At 44.8% G+C, this 19144-nt stretch overlaps 1 protein-coding gene across 1 annotated transcript in view; it reads right to left on the bottom strand.

The window, feature by feature from the left end:
- The window catches only part of LOC141069423 (THAP domain-containing protein 2-like), a 33168-nt gene that overhangs the window by 13770 nt on the left and 254 nt on the right, over positions 1-19144 (bottom strand). Inside the window, exon 2 of the mRNA XM_073558947.1 lies at positions 2637-2832. Coding sequence (XP_073415048.1) covers positions 2637-2832 — 196 coding nt within the window. The remainder of the gene's footprint in view (positions 1-2636; positions 2833-19144) is intronic.

Below are 19144 nucleotides of genomic sequence, written 5' to 3'. Positions count from 1 at the left end.
CCCTCCGTAACAGCATTGATGATGGTCATAGCTGGGTCTTCCAGAATGAAAATAACTTGAAACACACAGCCAGAGCAACTAAGGAGTGGCTCTGTAAGAAGCATTACAAGGTCCTGGAGTGGCCTAGCCAGTCTCCAGACCTGATCCAACAGAAAATCTTTGGAGGAAGTTGAAACTCAATGTTGCCGAGCGAAAGTCCCAAAACCTAAAAGATCTGGAGAAGATCTGTACATAGAGGAGTGGGCCAAAATCCCTGCTGTAGTGAGTGAAAACTTGGTCAAGATCTAAAGGAAACGTCTGACCTCTAATTGCAAACAAAGGTTTCAATAACAAATAGCAAGTTCTGTTTTTCTGTTGAATCAAATACTTATTCTATGCAATAAAATCCAAATTAATTATGGAAAAGTCATACAATGTGATTTTCTGGATTTTTTTTAAGATTCTCTCACAGTTGACGTGTATCTACGATAAAAATTAAATACCTCTCCATTCTTTGCAGGTGGGAAAACTTGCAAAAGTAGGCAGTGTATTACATACATACATACCTACCTAAAGTGAGGAAAATAAGTATGTATATCTAGATACAGTGCCTTGCGAAAGTATTCGGCCCCCTGGAACTTTTCAACCTCTTCCCACATATCATGCTTCAAACATAAAGATACCAAATGTAAATTTTTGGTGAAGAATCAACAAGTGGAACACAATTGTGAAGTTGAACGAAATTTATTGTGCTATTTTAAATTTTTGTGGAAATACAAAAACTGAAAAGTGGGGCATGCAATATTATTCGGTTCGGCCCCTTTAGTTTTAGTGCAGCAAACTCACTCCAGAAGTTCATTGTTGATCTCTGAATGATCCAATGTTATCCTAAAAGACTAATGATGGTAAATATAATCCACCTGTGTGTAATCAAGTCTCCATATAAATGTACCTGCTCTGTGATAGTCTCAGGGTTCTGTTTGAAGCACAGAGAGCATCACGAAGACCAAGAAACACAACAGGTAGGTCTATGATACTGTTGTGGAGAAGTTTAAAGCCGGATTTGGATACAAAATGATTTCCAAAACTTTAAACATCCCAAGGAGCACTGTGCAAGCGATCATATTGAAATGGAAGAAGTATCATACCACTGCAAATCTACCAAGGCCCGGCCGTCCCTCTAAACTTTCATCTCAAACAAGGAGAAGACTGATCAGAGATGCAGCCAAGAGGCCCATGATCACTCTTGATGAACTGCAGAGATCTACAGCTGAGGTGGGACAGTCTGTCCATAGGACAACAGTCGGTCGTACACTACACAAATCTTGCCTTTATGGAAGAGTGGCAAGAAGAAAGCCATTTGTCAAAGATATCCATAAAAAGTGTCATTTAACGTTTGCAACAAGCCACCTGGGAGACACACCAAACATGTGGAAGAAGGTGCTCTGGTCAGATGAAAGCAAAATCGATCTTTTTGGCAACAATGCCGAACGATATGTTTGGCGTAAAGGCAACACAGCTCATCACCCTCAACACACCATCCCCACTGACAAACATGGTGGTGGCAGCATCATGGTTTGGGGCTGCTTTTCTTCAGCAGGGACAGGGAAGATGGTTAAAATTGATGGGAAGATGGATGGAGCCAAATACAGGACCATTCTTGAAGAAAACCTGTTGGAGTTTGCAAAAGACCTGAGACTGGGACGGAGATTTGTCTTCCAACAAGACAATGATCCCAAACAAAAGCAAAATCTACAATGGAATGATTCACAAATAAACATATCCAGGTGTTAGAATGGCCAAGTCAAAGTCCAGACCTGAATCCAATCGAGAATCTGTGGAAAGAGCTGAAAACTGCTTTTCACAAACAATCGCCATCAAACCCCACTGAGCTTGAGCTGTTTGCCCAGGAAGAATGGGCAATTTCAGTCTCTCGATGTACAAAACTGATAGAGACATACCCCAAGCGACTTGCAGCAAAAGGTGGTGCAACAAAGTATTAAGTTAAAGGGGCCAAATAATATTGCACGTTTAAAGGGATGTTTAAAGTTTTGGAAATCATTTTGTATCCAAATCCGGCTTTAAACTTCTCCACAACAGTATCATAGACCTACCTGTTGTGTTCTCTTCATGATGCTCTCTGTGCTTCAAACAGAACCCTGAGACTATCACAGAGCAGGTGCATTTATATGGAGACTTGATTACACACAGGTGGATTATATTTATAATCAATAGTCTTTTAGGATAACATTGGATCATTCAGAGATCCACAATGAACTTCTGGAGTGCGTTTGCTGCACGGAAAGTAAAGGGGCCGAATAATATTGCACGTCCCACTTTTCAGTTTTTGAATTTCCACAAAAATTTAAAATACCAATAAATTTCGTTCAACTTCACAATTGTGTCCCACTTGTCGTTGATTCTTCACCAAAAATTTACATTTGGTATCTTTATGTTTGAAGCATGATATGTGGAAAAAGGTTGAAAAGTTCCAGGGAGCCAAATACTTTCGCAAGGCACTGTATATCTCTCCATCTAAGGTGTACATTCTTTGATTCATCAGATATGCTTACAACATAGACTCGGAATGTTATATGAGCATATCCTACTTGAGTAGATTGTTACCCAGTGACACACGCCCAATGCCCGTTGCTTACCTTTTCCACCATATGGCCCGGATAGATAAAGATAGTTGGTACTGCATTTGTTCTTAGTCGCACTGTTTGCCCCGTTCTGTCAAAACACGATTCTTCAAAATGTTTTGAACATAAGAAGGTGTGCAGGCTTGGGAAGAAGTTTTCTCTGTTCACAAGGTTAAGCCATTGTGTTCTTCTTTCTGGGTTTGATGGAAATCTGTATAATGCACAATACCTAATATTGTCAGTACAACACTATCATTGCAAAATCTAGGTAGTGGGATTTGTGGCTGCTGGCAGTGACCCTGTACAGTCCTAGCCTTGGTATATGTCGCAGCTCTCCCTCCCACTAGTGATTAAATAATCTGTAATTCATAATCATTCTCTTTTTGCTGTAATAGAAATCTGCTTTAGCCTGCACTGACTTTCTGGATGGCCTGTGATACTGTAGGGTGGCCACAGCGTGACAACAAAGGGAGTCGAGCTTTAAAAAATAAAAATATCAGCCATGTGGCAAGATTTCAGGACAACATTACTGGGAATGCCTCCCTTGATGTCTTGAAGAAGCCGTTACAAACTTATTTTATGGGCAGGGCCGGCCCGAACGTATAGGCGAACTAGGCGGCCGCCTAGGGCGCCGACCCAAAGGGGGCGCCAGAGAAAAAATAGAAAAAATTATAAAAAATCTTTTCAGAAGGCAAAAAGTTTTAGGGATGGAAAGAAAAGTGTACATATTTAAGGGCAAATATGACGCAAGAGAGGTTGGTTGGGTTGGCAACAATTTCGATAGAATCTGAAGTTGCTAAACAAATTAATCTCGGTGACTTAGTGTCATCCTTTTAAAAAAAAAAGGCAAGGAAACAAAAATTTTAATTACCCATGGTCGTTTTTGTTTTGCGTCATTGATTACTTTGTATATATTTGTCCTATACAACTTCTCAGAAGATTAAAGAGTTAGGAGAGAGTTAATTAATCATTGTTGTTGTGGTTTATTTTGCTCCTAAATTTATATCCCAAGTTTTCACCTACTGCCAAGAATAGTAGGGGCGCAACAAAATAGTTTCGCCTAGGGCGCCGTAATCTCTCGGGCCGGCCCTGTTTATGAGTGAGCTGCTTGTCCACATTGCACACTGTCCAATGCTGCTTGCTTTGCTTCTCCACCAGAGTACCGCAGGAACACTGAAGCCAACCAGATCCAGGATCTGGAGAACTGGCCAGCTTCAGAGCAGCACTTGCAAAATCTATGTCAAAGAGATTGCCTGCTATCACAAGCGATGAGACAATGGCAGCTTCAAGTCTCCTAAGGGGACTACTAAATAAAGTAAAACAATAAAGTTTTTTAAAATATGAAAAAAAGAACAAAAACACAAACGTTCAAATCACCTCCCTTTTGCCCCATTGAAAATACACTGTATAAAAACAGTAAAAAACAATGAAAAAAAATTACACAAATTTGGTGTCGCTGCATTCAGAAAAGTCAGATCAAAAATATATGATAAATTAATCTGATTATTAAACAGCGTAACAAAAAATAAAATTTAAATTGAAGAATTATGTTTTTTGGTCGCCACAACATTGCAGTAAAATGTAATAAGAGGTGATCAAAACATTGTATCTAACCCTAAATGGTATCAGTATAATCATCAGCTCGGCGAGCAAAAAATAAGCCCTCACCTAGGCCAAAATGCCGAAAAGATGGATTTTTGGTTCTTACCGTAAAATCTCTTTCTTGGAGCCTTCATTGGGGGACACAGATTACCATGGGTGTATGCTGCTGCTGCTAGGAGGCTGACACTATGCAAAACAAGAAAATTAGCTCCTCCCCGGCAGTATACACCCACCGACAGGCACCAAGCACCTCAGTTGGTGAAAAAGCAGTAGGAGAAGCAACGAGAAAACTCTAAACATATGTACCAACCCAACAAGGGACTCTAAGACCCAACACGGTACAACTTAAACAGGGAGGGTGCTGTGTCCCCCAATGAAGGCTCCAAGAAAGAGATTTTACGGTAAGATCCAAAAATCCATCTTTCTTTATCGCCTTATTGGGGGACACAGATTACCATGGGACGTTCCAAAGCAGTCCCAAGGGTGGGAACAGCAATAAGGAACGAAAGTAACGGAAAGGCTTAGGTCGGCTGGTGAGCCACCGCCGCCTGCAGAACCTTCCTACCAACAACAGCATCAGACGAGGCCTGGGTATGAACCCTGTAGAACCTCGTGAAAGTGTGCAAAGATGACCAGGTTGCGGCCTTGCAAATTTGCATGGCCGAGGCCTGGTGACGAGCAGCCCACGAAGCCGCCACAGCCCGGGTGGAATGAGCTCTTACTCCCGGAGGGGGTCGCTTTTCCTGAAGACGATACGCCTCCAGAATGGTAGAACGAATCCAGCGAGCGATCGTGGATTTGGAAGCCGGAAGGCCCTTCTGGCGACCTTCAGAGATGACCAGCAAGGAATCGGACCGACGAAAGGAAGAAGTCCTGGCGAGATAGACACGCAGGGCTCTAACTACGTCCAGTTTGTGGAGAGACTTCTCAAGAGGATGCGATGGAGCCGGACAAAAAGAAGGAAGGACGATATCCTCATTGATATGGAAAGCGGAAACCACCTTTGGAAGAAAAGAAGGAACGGGCCTGAGAACGGCTTTGTCCTGATGGAGAATCAGGTAAGGGGAACGACAAGACAAGGCCGCCAATTCAGAAACTCTTCTGATGGATGAAATGGCGATCAAAAAGGTGACCTTCCAAGAGAGAAGGGACAAAGGGATGTCCTGGAGAGGCTCGAACGGCGCCTTCTGGAGAGCGCCAAGAACGAGGTTGAGATCCCACGGGTCTATTGGCGAATGATGAGGAGGAGCCACGTCGGAAACCCCTTGCAGAAAGGTTTTGACCTGTGGTAGAGAAGCTAGCTCTCTTTGGAAGAGGATAGAGAGAGCGGAAACCTGGCCCTTGAGCGTACTGAGGGACAGACCCGCGTCTAACCCAGACTGAAGAAACCCAAGGATAGATGGGATAGAAAAGGACATTGGGAAGACTCTTATCATCGCACCAACGGAAAAAAGCCTTCCAGTACCTATAGTAAATGCGGGAAGAGGCTGGTTTCCTGGCTCTGATCATAGTTTGAATAACCTGACTGGACAGACCTGATTCCTTCAGAATTGCGGTCTCAACGGCCATGCCGTCAAACTCAGAGACTGAGAATTCTCATGGTAAAGGGGGCCTTGCGAGAGAAAGTCTGGACGGTCTGGAAGCCTCCAGGGGACGTTCGCGAGCATGTTGACCAGTTCCGCGTACCAAGGCCGTCTTGGCCAATCTGGAGCAACTAGAATCACTGGTACGCCTTCCGAATTTATCTTTTTGACCACTCGAGGGATCAAGGCCAGAGGCGGGAACAGATAAGGAAGTTGAAACTGGGACCACGGAGTCACCAGTGCGTCGCATGCGACGGCTAGAGGGTCCCTGGACCTGGCTACGAACTGCGGCACCTTGTGGTTCATCCGAGATGCCATGAGATCGACATCCGGGGTGCCCCAACGGTCGCATATCTGAGAGAAGACTGCGGGGTGCAGGGACCATTCGCCGGACGCTAGGCCCTGGCGACTCAGAAAGTCGGCTGCCCAATTTTCCACCCCTGGAATATGGACGGCGGAGATTGTCGGAACATAACGTTCTGCCCAGCGGAATATCTTGGCCACTTCTGACATTACTTGCTTGCTGCGCGTGCCCCCCTGATGGTTTATGTACGCCACGGCCGTGGCGTTGTCCGACTGAATACGGACCGGCTTGCCGGACAGGAGGGGCTGCCAATGAAGAAGGGCCAGGAAGATTGCTCTGATCTCCAGAAGATTGATTGGGAGGAGAGACTCCTGTGGCTTCCAGCGTCCTTGGGCCGCTTTCTGATGGAACACGGCCCCCCATCCTCGAAGGCTCGCATCGGTGGTGATAACTTGCCACTGAGGCGGAAGGAAGGACCTCCCTTGGAGAACTGACGCTGGCCGTAGCCACCAAGTGAGAGACTGCCTCACTCTGAGAGGAAGCCGAATAGGACGGTCCAAGGACATCGTGGTCTTGTCCCAGGCTGAAAGCAGAGACAGCTGGAGGGGGCGAAGATGAAACTGCGCAAAGGGTACTGCTTCCATGGAAGCCACCATCTTCCCCAGGACCTTCATGCAGAACCGAATGGGAATGGGAGCAGGCCTCTTGAGAGTCCTGATGCCCTTGGAAAGAGTTGTAAATTTTTCCCTTGGAAGAAAAACACGGGCTAGCTTCGTATCGAATTCCATGCCCAGAAAGGTCAGACGCTGGGTGGGGATCAGAATGGACTTCTCCTTGTTGACTAGCCAACCTAGGCGGCTGAGAGTGTCCAGAGTTATCTGAAGGCTCTGGAGACAGTCCTGGCGAGACGAACCCTTGATCAAAAGATCGTCCAGATAAGGGATGATGAGGATCCCTCTGGAGCGAAGGATGGCCATGACGGTCGCCATCACCTTCGTGAAAACACGGGGAGCTGAAGCTAGGCCGAAAGGAAGAGCTGTGAACTGAAAGTGGTCTCCCTGAAACGCAAATCGAAGATACTTCTGATGCTGCGCACAAATTAGAATGTGCAGATAGGCATCCCGAATGTCCACCGAGCAGAGGAATTCACCGGGTTCCATGGAAGCAATCACCGACCGAAGAGACTCCATTTTGAAATGAAGAATCTTCACGTGGCGATTGAGCAATTTGAGGTCCAGAATAGGACGAAGAGAGCCGTCTATCTTCGGGACTACAAAGAGATTGGAGTAGAACCCGGAAAACCGTTCGTTTGAGGGAACGGGAACAATGACTCCGGCGGAAAGAAGGGAGGAAATGGTCTGCAGAAAACCCGGAATCTGGGCCCGCTGTCGCGGAGGCCGAGACCGGAAAAACCGTCTGTTCGGGAGTGAAGCAAATTCGATCTTGTATCCGGATGCGACGAGTTCTCTGACCCAAGCGTCGTCGACAACGGACAGCCAAGCATCCGCGAAAGAGGAAAGTCTGCCTCCCACCCTGGAAGAAATTCCAGGTGGGGGTGACCCGTCACTTAGACGAAAATCTGCCGGAATTGGCGCCTGCAGATCTGGAATATTGTCCTCTAGATCTCCAGCGAGGAGCGGGTTTGTAGGAAGGTTTCCTCTGATCCCGCTCCCTGGTGGCGGGCGGCCGATCCTGTTGAGTGGCTCTCTCCGTGGCAGAGAAGGGACGAAAGGGCCTGAATGGTCGAAAACCCTTTCTGTTCAAAAAACGTTTTGGTCGAGATTGGGGAAGCGAAGTACTTTTACCTCCAGTGGCATCGGAAATTATCTGATCCAGCTTTGCTCCAAAGAGTCTAGAGCCATGGAATGGCAGATTGGTAAGCGACTTTTTTGAAGTAGTGTCCGCATTCCATGACTTTAGCCAGAGGACTCGGCGTACAGCTACTATGTTGCTGTTAGCCCTTGCTACGCAGCCGGCCGCGTCCAAGGAGGCGGCCAAAAGGTATTTACCCGCATGGTTAATCTGATCTGCAAGATCCGCCAACTCGTCTTGAGGAGCTGACGCTAAGATGCCTCTGCGAAGAATTTTTGCCCAAGCGGAAATGACTTTCGCCACCCAGGCGGATGCGAAAATAGGGCAGAGAGAGGCGCCAGATGCCTCAAAGATAGATTTAGCTAGAGATTCAATCTGCCTGTCAGAAGGATCTTTGAGCGATGCCCCATCTGGTAGAGAGAGCACCGTTTTTGAGGCTATCCGGGAAACTGGAGGATCCATCTCGGGAGCCTTGGACCACTTTGAGAGCAGTTCTGCGTCAAAGGGGTACAGAACGTCCAAGTACTTGCGGCCTGAGAAACGTTGCTCAGGGCGCTCCCAGTGTTTGGATAAGGTAGTATCGAAATCGTTGTGATTGGGAAAGGTTCGAGACGGAGGTCTTGCTCGTTTAAGGAGAACCGAGCATTCCTGAGGTGGAGCCTCATCCTGTTTAATTTTTAGTGTTTGGAAGATAGCTGCAATAAGACTATCGACCATGTCCCGCGTTTTAGAAACGCTGTTCCCCTCAGAACTAGCTTCCGATTGAGAATCATCGCCTGACTGAAGGTTGTCATCCGAGGAAGGAGAAGGAGGCCTGGGAGCGGAAGGGCCCTGCGAGCTCGAGGACGAAGTGGACAGAGCCCGCTTCCTAGAAGTCCTACCCTGTCTATCTCTCTGAAGGTCGCGGTCAGGTGCGGACGACTCACCCCGAGAGGCGGTCGGGGCAGAGGTGGCTGAGGATAGCTGAGGTAATCGTTCTAAGACCTGGACCAGCGACTGTGATACTTTTGTCAAATCAGAAACAGACTGTGACATTGTAACTTGTAACGGCCCACTCCGGGGGGAGAGAGGAGGGAAGAGCGCCCTCAGGCCGGGACTCTGTGCGTTCCTGAGATGCTGACATATTTGAAGGACTGCAGGGGGGGCAGAATGGGGACGACTGACCCGATGCCCACTTCTTTTTACAGCGCGCACAGGCGTAATAGGTAGCGGTGGGCCTGAAGCAGAGATCCCCTGAAGGGTTGGGCATAAGTAAACTGCACTGAATGGCCGCAGGAATTAGGGAATAACTGCCGAGGAGAGCTAATCCTTGCCTCAGAGCAGAGCCTACCGAGATTCTGTGCGAGCAGCAGAAGAAACGCCAAAGTGTCCCCCAAGCAGCGCAGGAAGGAGTGATTAGGAACAGGAGATCCTTGTGCTAGATGGGGGCGGAGCTTAGCGGCTGCGCCGTGAGTGGTTAATAGCGACGGAGAGGGCATGGCAGAAGGGGGAGGCTGGCATCTCAAAGAGAAAGAAGCCCTGTGATGGGCTAGAAAAGGCGCGCTGAAAGGAGTGCGCTAGGAAGGGAGGAGGGAGCAGAAGAATTCGCCGCGCTGAGGGGAAAGTGAAAGCGAAAGTGACGGCGCCGCAGCCCCATGCCGACCCCGACATACCGCGCTAAGGAAGTGGCCATCTGATCGCGGTCCTGCTGCTTGCGACGCTGCGGTGAGTGAGGGGAACCCCAGAGTCTCCCTGACTAGAGCAGGGGAAGGGGAGGAGCGCAAGCGGCTGTGTGAGCGCGCGGCAGGCAGAAAGGGCGGGAGATTCAAATGCTGTGGACCTCACCAAGGTCCTTTTTTCTTCTCCCATGCACTGAAGCTTATGCGGGGCCGGAGGGAACGTACAGGCACTTACCTGACGTCCCAGAAGAGGATGACCACAGGGGCCCACGGGGAAACGGTAGGCCGCTGGGAGGGGAAGGAGTCCTCTGTACCCGCATCCTGCAGAAGACGGCTTGAAACACCTGCGATCGCCGTCTTCCTCTCAGCCCTGTCCCGAGAAAGGGGTGAGGAGGGGGATTCGGCAAGGACCAGCCACCTGTCCACAACCCTTATCACCGGAAGGTGATAGGGAAAAGTCCTGCCTGCAGTACTGAGAGTTGCGATGTGGGTGACACCACACTGCTCGCTCAGCCGCATGATATAGGAAATCAGGGTGATAACTATACCCTGTTTCCCACTGGAAAAAACCTAAAAGATAAAAGAAGGAAAAGATTAAAAAGTTCAAGCTAAACCTGAAAGAAAAATTGGATTAAAAACTGCGGATCTGGGGAGATCCCGGTCCGCCTCCTACAGACACTAAGCACAAACTGAGGTGCTTGGTGCCTGTCGGTGGGTGTATACTGCCGGGGAGGAGCTAATTTTCTTGTTTTGCATAGTGTCAGCCTCCTAGCAGCAGCAGCATACACCCATGGTAATCTGTGTCCCCCAATAAGGCGATAAAGAAATGGAAATTGCATACAAAAGCAAAAACTTTTTTTCGTACAAGTTTTGGATTTTGTTTTTCACCCCTTAAATACAAACTATACGTTTGGTATCGGCGTACTCGTACTGACCTAGAGAATCATAATGCAAGCGCAGTTTTACCATATAGTGAACCCAGTAAATAAAATAAAAAAATCCAAAAAAAACCTAATTGTGGAATATCATTTTTTTTTGCAAGTTCACCACACTTGGAATTTTTTTCTCGTTTTCCAGTACACTATATAGTGAAATCAATGGTGTCATTTAAATGTACAACAAGCCCTCATATGGCAATATTGATAGAAAAATTAAAAAAAAAAAAGTTATGGCTTTTGGAAGATGGGGACGAAAATAAGAAAAGGAAAAAAAAAAACACAGAAAATGTCCCAAGGTGAAGGGGTTAATGATAAAAAATGGATCCCAGAATTTAATAAGCATACCCTATTTCCTGGAAGTCTTACAGCAGCACACAAAGGGTTAATTAGTTCTACTTAAGAAGACGTACTGAATAAATTATACAAACTAGCTTAACAATTTTCATTCCTACAGGTTATTTTTGTTTCTTATGGCTAGATCAGAAGACATGGTTTGTTTGGTTTTTTAAAAAGACAAGACAAAAACAGAAGAAAGTTTCTATTCCACTACTGCTATGTAAATAGCAGTAGTAAATAGCATTGCGTCTTTAAGTCTTCTCACCTCGACATGCTTAGCATGTCATTCTCCGCAAGGAGAAATGATACTTCTTGGATATCGGTCAGACGCCTCTCTCACAGCCAAACCAGATCTCCCACTTTGCACTGATGAGGGGCAGTACCCCGAAACACAGTGTCTGCAAATGGAGATTCTGGTTTGGCTTTTATCCTAAGTCATGTAACTAGGCTCGTTAAAAGGTCAACATTGACTTTTAGGATTGCTACCTCCAATAGGTGGCACTAGAGTTCTAGTCCTCTTGCTCTCTGAAGAGACAATTTGCATAATTAGCATATTTCCCAGAGGAGCATTGCGGCTTTAAGTCTCCTCACCTCGACATGCTTAGCATGTCATTCTCCGCAAGGAGAAATTATACTTCTTGGATATCGGTCAGACGCCTCTCTCACAGCCAAACCAGATCTCCCACTTTGCACTGATGAGGGGCAGTACCCCGAAACACAGTGTCTGCAAATGGAGATTCTGGTTTGGCTTTTATCCTAAGTCATGTAACTAGGCTCGTTAAAGGGTCAACATTGACTTTTAGGATTGCTACCTCCAATAGGTGGCACTAGAGTTCTAGTCCTCTTCCTCTCTGAAGAGACAATTTGCGTAATTTGCTATGTAAATGAAACATTATCCTGTCCCATGGCGCAGCGCTGTGGACATGGGGCTTTTTCCTGTCCCTCGGCTCTGTGGTACAGGAGGTGCTCTGATGTCCCTCCCTGGCTCTGCTGCATATGTAGGAGGAGGATTCCTTTTCTATCCCGGCTGTCATTGCACTAGTAAATGTATTTGTTGTAGCTTTTGCTGCACTCTGTAAACGTGTGCTGCTCTTACTGGCTCCCTATTTTTCGCTTCATCGTGCCCTAACTCTTGGCAGATGTCGTGGTTGCACGCATGCGCCTTGCCGAGAATGAAGCTGTGCTGCACCCATAAGTCAGTTGTTGGTGTTCTTCCGCTTCTATCCCACAGCCTCTCCATTTTTAGTGCTCTGACAAGGCAACTTGGACGACATTTCACACAAAACTGCAAAAAGGGGCCGGATCCTTTGCAAAAACATGGGTAAACAACTTTGTTTCTAGAACATCTAATTTGTTAAAGTCTACAAAGTAGGTCTGCATCTCCCTAGTCTAAAGCAGCTTTTCTCTAGGCTTGATAAAAGATCAGCTCTGAGACTTTTCAAGAATTAAGACATTCTACCAGCAAAATGACGTTCATCTTTCCCTCAGAAGAGTTTTTTTTACTCAAATTTTATGGATAGGAAAGCAGATTATTTGGTTAAAATTTGCACTCTATGGCTGCTTCTACAGTTGAATTTTCTATAGTTCTGGGAGAAAATAGGTTCTTGCTCAGTGAGTTAGCTTCAGAAATCGAGCAGGTTGTTCCAAGGGAACAGATTCTTGTCAACGTGCCTCTTCTTAAATCAGCTGCAAATTTTGTATGTAATAGTCCTGTAGACAGTCTGAAATTTGCTTCCAGATACCTTGACTGCATTTCATTCAGCAATATGGGCCCTATGGATTAAGCACTGGTCTGGGGATGTTTTGTTTATGAATCATTTTTGTGGTTTTCCTTTTCAGCCCTTCATCTTGTTTGGACCCCAGCTAGAGGACATGTTAAAATCCATCAGTGAAGGGAAAGGCTCTTCCTTTGGACTATAAGGAAACTGTTTAAGTTCTTTTGTCCAAGTTTAAAATAGAAGAGGCGCTTCTCAAATAGAAGGTTTATCAGACCAAAGCCAGACTCCAGCGGTCCAAGAAAAACACCCTCAAATCGAAGTCAGAATGGCTTTCAACGTTACAGGTCTTTTTTCTCCTATGGATGAAAGATTGTCCGGGTTTTCTCAGGTCTGGTCCAGCACATCTTTGGATGCCTGAGTAACTTCTCTTATAAAAGAGGTTATTCTCTGTAATTCAGTCAATATCCTCCAGCCAGATTCCTCCTCAGCACTGGTCAGAGTTCTATAGTTCTCCAACTTGTTCAAGTGTTTGTCTCAAAGGGTGCTCTAGAAGCTGTTTCTATTCATCAGAAGTTTTCAGGGATGTAATCCAAAATTGTTGCAGTTCCCAATCTCTCTGGCAGATGGCGTCTTATCGATCTGACTTTCCTAAACAAGGTTCTCCTGAAGAATAAATTCAAGATATTTGTTCAGTAACCTCCATAATCCAATAATGTTACTTTATGGTCTATATAGGTCTCCAAGATGCTTACCTGCATGTTCTAATTCTTCCAACACACAGAAAGTTCTGCTGAATTCTCAACTATCACTTTCAGTTTCCATGTTTTCCCTTCAGAATTTCAGTAGCACTTCATGTTTTCACAAAAGTAGCAGTGGTCTTGACAGCAGCCCTCAGACTCCAGAGTATAAATGTTCCCAATCTGAACGGCTGGCGCAAACAGAGAAAGACCTTCATTTGCATCTTCAGATCACTTTGAAAGTTTTTTCAATCACAGATTTTCACTCAACAAAAAAAAAGTCTCAGCTCGATCACTCCAGGGAAATAACCCATCAGGGCATTGTGATCAACTCCAAAGACATGAGGTTAATAGGCAACAGAATTCACAAACTCCTAACAGATGTCAGTCTTCTTCTCTACAGCAATCTAGGGTTGGTCAGAACTGTGATGACAGCTGGGCTCCTTGATCTCCTTGCTGGAAGCAGTATCCTGGGCAAGGGCTGACTTCAGAATCCTCCAGTCAAATATTCTTTCGCTCTGGGACAGAAGTTTTTCTTCTCTGGATAAGGTAATAAAGATGTTGCCAAATACAAAAGTCTTTGGAATGGCAAGTCTCTGAGTCCACAACATCCTAGAGTCCTTAAACAGATGTGTCAAACTCGGGTTAGGAAGCCCTTGTAGACAATTAGAGAGAACTGAAGGCTGTCCGATTAGACCTTAACTTTCAGAATCACCTATGATTGAGGCATATTATAGGCCAAACAGACAATCTTGAATCTTTCTTCCACATGAGCAACAAGGTGTACATCCCTAGAAGTGAGGTCATCTGCCTTTTTGCTTGGGTAGAATTGTATCTGGATAACATCCCAGCAGTCCACATTCAGGGCCGCTTCAATATCAGCGTATGCACAACTTCAGAAGGTGCTCATGTAGGGCCCCACATCATACATGAATAATAAAGAAAACTTGGCACTCAACTTCTAGAATATTTATTTGGATTTTTTAATGCAGCCAGAAAATAGACGTTTCGGCCTCACTGGCCTTCATCAATAACAGACTGCAGTATAGTAGTTCATCGCTGTTAATCAACAGTGGATTCTGGGTCACTGATGTCTGCATGGCACCCCCACCCACCCAGGTACTATTTGATTCAGGCTCCATGCCCAGCGCCTAGTGCATGACCAGGCACATTTAAAGTGACTATGGTGTCACTTCTATTATCGCACTGAATGCGATTAACTACTATACTGCAGACTGTTACTGATGAAGGCCAGTGAGGCCGAAACGTCTATTATTTTCTGGCTGCATTAAAAAATCCAAATAAATATTCTAGAAGTTGAGGGCCAAGTTTTCTTTATTATTCAATATCAGAGTAGACTAGTTGAGTTTGAACATTGTACATCCTGGGAAAGGAGTCTGAATCTTTAAATCTACACCAGGTTGATGACACCAGATACCATTGTGATGGCCACCACTCAGAATATGAAAATCCACAAGTTCTGTTCACTCAAGAAAATAGATCAACGGTGGGCGGTCATGAAATATCTTGGCAAGCGATATTCGTCTGTCTCTCCTCCTCCAATGGTTCTGAAGGAACTCAAGAAAATCAGGAAAGATCAAGCAGAAATCATTGAGATAATTCTATTCTGACCAGGCTGGGCATGGTTTCCGCTTGTGTTGTGCCTATCATAGGACAGGTTTTGGAAGCTTCCTCTTCTTCCCAACCACCTCTACCAGTAGGCAATTATTCATTCACTTCAGCAGACGCCTCATCTGACTATCTGGAGACTGAGTGGTAGCATTTAAATAATCAAGGCCTTATTAGCTTCTCAAAGTCCGTCCACAAAGATTTATTCTAGTTTGAAAAATATACAATACCTGGTGATCCAGTTTCCGCTTACCGGCTTACTCATTATATTCAGTTATGCAGTTCCTTCAGTCCCGGTTTCATAAGGGCCTCTCTTACAAAGCTCGTTTGATGGTCCAAACAACTCATGCTTACAGGATATGTTCTAAGCCTCATGCCAGGCTTTCTTTTCATCCCCAATATACAGAAGGAGGAGCAAGAAAAACCTATCTTCTGAATGTCAGAAAAATAGTGCTTCTGTAGCTAAAGAAAACCATCATTCAGGTATGCCGAGAATCTTTTTATATGATGTAAAGGTCAGAATATGGGTAACAAGGCCAATAAGTGTTCATTAGCCAGATGGATTAAAGACTCAATCCAAGATTGCTATTTTCCTGAAAGTCAAAATCATCCATATTGTGTAAGGGCTCATTCTACACGTTTAATATCTACTTCTCTGGCTGAACTATGCCATGTGCCCTTGGAACATATCTGCAGAGCCGCCACATGGTCTTCTTCCTCTACATTCATTAGACATCAAATCATCTGAGGAGTCGACCTTTGGCAGAAACATTTTGAAGCAGCAGGTTGTTCCTAATCCTTCCCTTCTTTCCAGTCTCCATTATGTACGGCCCTAGGACGTCCACGTAAGATAAAAATTTACATTTCTTGGCATCCACAGGTAGCACGGACTTTCCTCCCTTCTAATAAAATGTCTGTGTTGTTACACACATACAACCCCTGGCAAAAATGATGTAATCACCAACCTTGGAGGATGTTCATTCAGTTGTTTAATTTTGTAGAAAAAAAAAATGCAGATCACAGACATAGCACAAAACTAAAGTCAATTCAAGTGGAAACTTTCTGGCTTTAAGAAACACTAAAAGAAATCAAGAACAAAAAATGTGGTAGTCAGTAATGGTTACTTTTTTAAACCAAGCATAGGGGAAAAAATATGGAATCACTCAATTCTGAGGAAAAAAAAAATTATGGAATCATGAAAAAGAAACCAACAAAAAAAACACTCCAACATATCACTAGTATTTTGTTGCACCACCTCTGGCTTTTATAACAGCTTGCAGTCTCTGAGGCATGGACTTAATGAGTGTCAAACAGTACTCTTCATTAATCTGGCTCCAACTTTCTCTGATTGCTGTTGCCAGATCAGCTTTGCAGGTTGGAGCCTTGTCATGGACCATTTTCTTTAACTTCCACCAAAGATTTTCAATTGGATTGAGATCCGGCCTATTTGCAGGCCATGACATTGACCTTATGTGTCTTTTTTTCACAGTTTTTGCTCTATGGCAGGATGCATTATCATCTTGAAAAATGATTTAATCATCCCCAAACATCCTTTCAATTGATGGGATAAGAAAAGTGTCCAAAATATCAACATAAACTTGTGCATTTATTGAAGATGTAATGACAGCCATCTCCCCAGTGCCTTTACCTGACATGCAGCCCTGTTGTGAACTCATTTTCCGGTCTACCAGTTGTGAGTTCTCCTTCCGGGCTCCCTCTGGTGGTAACAGGAGGTACTGAGGTTGATTTAATTAGTAGAGATCTGCCACCTGATGATGAGGATAACGATTGGATCTCTGGAATCTCAGACTGTATTTAAGACAGCCGAAACCCTATTCTGGTGCTGGTGATTCCTTCTGGCTTTTCAGGTCTTGGTTTTCAGCTCTGTTCCAGTCAACTCAAGCTAAATGTTTCTGCTAATGTTCACACTTGATTTCATTGGTCTATTCAGTTCTTTGTGTGGTCAGCCAGCCCCAGCTGGGGCTGTGCTGAATTTCCACTCTTATTTATCTGTATTTGCCAATTAGCTTTTTGTCCCTTATTAGATTGGCCTCTTTTTTGCTCTGTCTCAGAATATTTCAGAGTGCTGATATAGTGGGAGAAGTCTAGTGACTTCAGGGTTAATTTTGTTATCAGAAGTGTTGGACATTATTTTTGTAGGGTTTTTTGGGCAGATTGCAGACAGTGTCTTTCCTTTCCTGTCCTTTCTAGTTAGTTTGGGCTCCATCGTTTGCTCAGCCTATTTTCCTGCCTGTGTTTGTGTTTTCATTTTGTTTCACCGTCAATACATGTGTGGGTGCTGTCTATTCCTTTGGGGTCTGCTCTGGGGCAGTTAGTTTTCCCCTTTTCTTGCTTTAGGCTTATTTAGTCCTCCGGCTGTGACGAGGCGTCTAGAGTCATCGTAGGAACGCTCCACGGCTGCTGCTAGTTGTGTGGTTAGGATCAGGGGTCTGCAATCTGCATAGTTACCAACCTCTCTGGTTTTCTGAGACTTAGCTTGTTTAGTTTTCCTCCTCAGTGACCCATTCATAACACAGCCCTATATCATCAATGACTGTGGAAATTTGCATGTTCTCTTCAGGCAGTCAGCTTTATAAATCTCATTGGAAAGGCACCAAACAAAAGTTCCAGCATCATCACCTTGCCCAATGCAGATTCGCGATTCATCACTGAATATGACTTTCATCCAGTCATCCACAGTCCAAGATTGCTTTTCCTTAGCCCATTGTAACCTTGTTTTTTTCTGTTTAGGTGTTGATGGCTTTTTTTTAGCTTTTCTGTATGTAAATCCCATTTCCTTAAGGTGGTTTCTTACAGCTCGGTCACAGACGTTGACTCCAGTTTCCTCCCATTCGTTCCTCATTTGTTTTGTTGTGCATTTCCTGTTTTGGAGACATATTGCTTTAAGTTTCCGGTCTTGACGCTTTGATGTCTTCCTTGGTTTACCAGTATGTTTGCCTTTAACAACCTTCCCATGTTGTTTGTATTTTGTCCAGATTTTAGACACAGCTGACTGTGAAAAACCAACATCTTTTGCAACATTGCGTGATGATTTACCCTCTTTTAAGAGTCTGATAATCCTCTCCTTCATTTCAATTGACATCTCTCGCGTTGGAGCCATGATTCATGTCAGTCCACTTGGTGAAACAGCTCTCCAAGGTGTGCTCACTCCTTTTTAGATGCAGACTAAAGAACAGATCTAATTTGATGCAGGTGTTCGTTTTGGGAATGAAAATTTACAGGGTGATTCCATAATTTTTTCCCTCAGAATTGAGTGACTTCATAATTTTTCCCCTATGCTTGGTTTAAAAAAGTAACCAGTACTGACTACCACATTTTTTGTTCCTGATTACTTTTAGTGTTTCTTAAAGCCAGAAAGTTGCCAATTGGATTGACTTTAGTTTTGTGCCATGTCGGTGATCTGCTTTTTTCTACTAAATTAAACAACTGAATGAACATCCTCCAAGGCCGGTGATTCCATAATTTTTGCCAGGGGTTGTATAAGGTGTGTGTGTTCTACCTGCTTTATTCTGTGTCCTGGAGGAGTGGAAATCATTAAGCTAATTTGTATAATTTATTCATTACTGCTGTTTAGCATGTCTTTGGTTTCTGAGTAGGGAGCTAACTTAATTAACCCATTGTGTGCTGGCTACAGCCTTGACAAAATTAAAATTTCGGGTACGTACATTTTGACCTATATTGTCACCAACTACTGCTTGGACAAGCGGCCGGCTGGGAAGAGACGTTGTTTGGCTTTTCGAGTGTTAGTAGGTCTGGACTATTTGGCCACCTGCAGAGCTCCTGAGGGGCCGGGGCAGCAGATACCCCATTTTAGTAAGCACACTCCCCCCAGGATTGTGTCTAGGTTAATGAGCACAGGTTCTTTACGGGGTCTGCAATGCTGGGTCCTGGAAATGAAAACATTTACACCAAAAAGTTATTGGAGTTGTACATTTTTCATTTTCACAAGGGGTAATGGGAGGAAACGGACCCCACAATTTGTACAGCAATAACCCCCGAATGTGGAAATACCCGATGTGTGGCTGGAGAGGACTGCGCACAGGGCAGCTCCCTAGAGAGAAAATGGGCACTTTGTCTTCTAGTGCAGAGTCCCTGAGGGGCTAGAACTGCAGAAAGACCCCAAAGCGACCCCTTCTCCGAAACCACATAGGGCTGAGTGTGTGGCATGGTGCACCAGGGCTGTCC

This window comes from Dendrobates tinctorius, unplaced genomic scaffold (assembly GCF_039654945.1).
Source record: "Dendrobates tinctorius isolate UK_male_01 unplaced genomic scaffold, ASM3965494v1 ptg000263l, whole genome shotgun sequence".
Classification (NCBI taxonomy): domain Eukaryota; kingdom Metazoa; phylum Chordata; class Amphibia; order Anura; family Dendrobatidae; genus Dendrobates; species Dendrobates tinctorius.
This window is presented reverse-complemented; position numbering and strand designations above follow the sequence as displayed.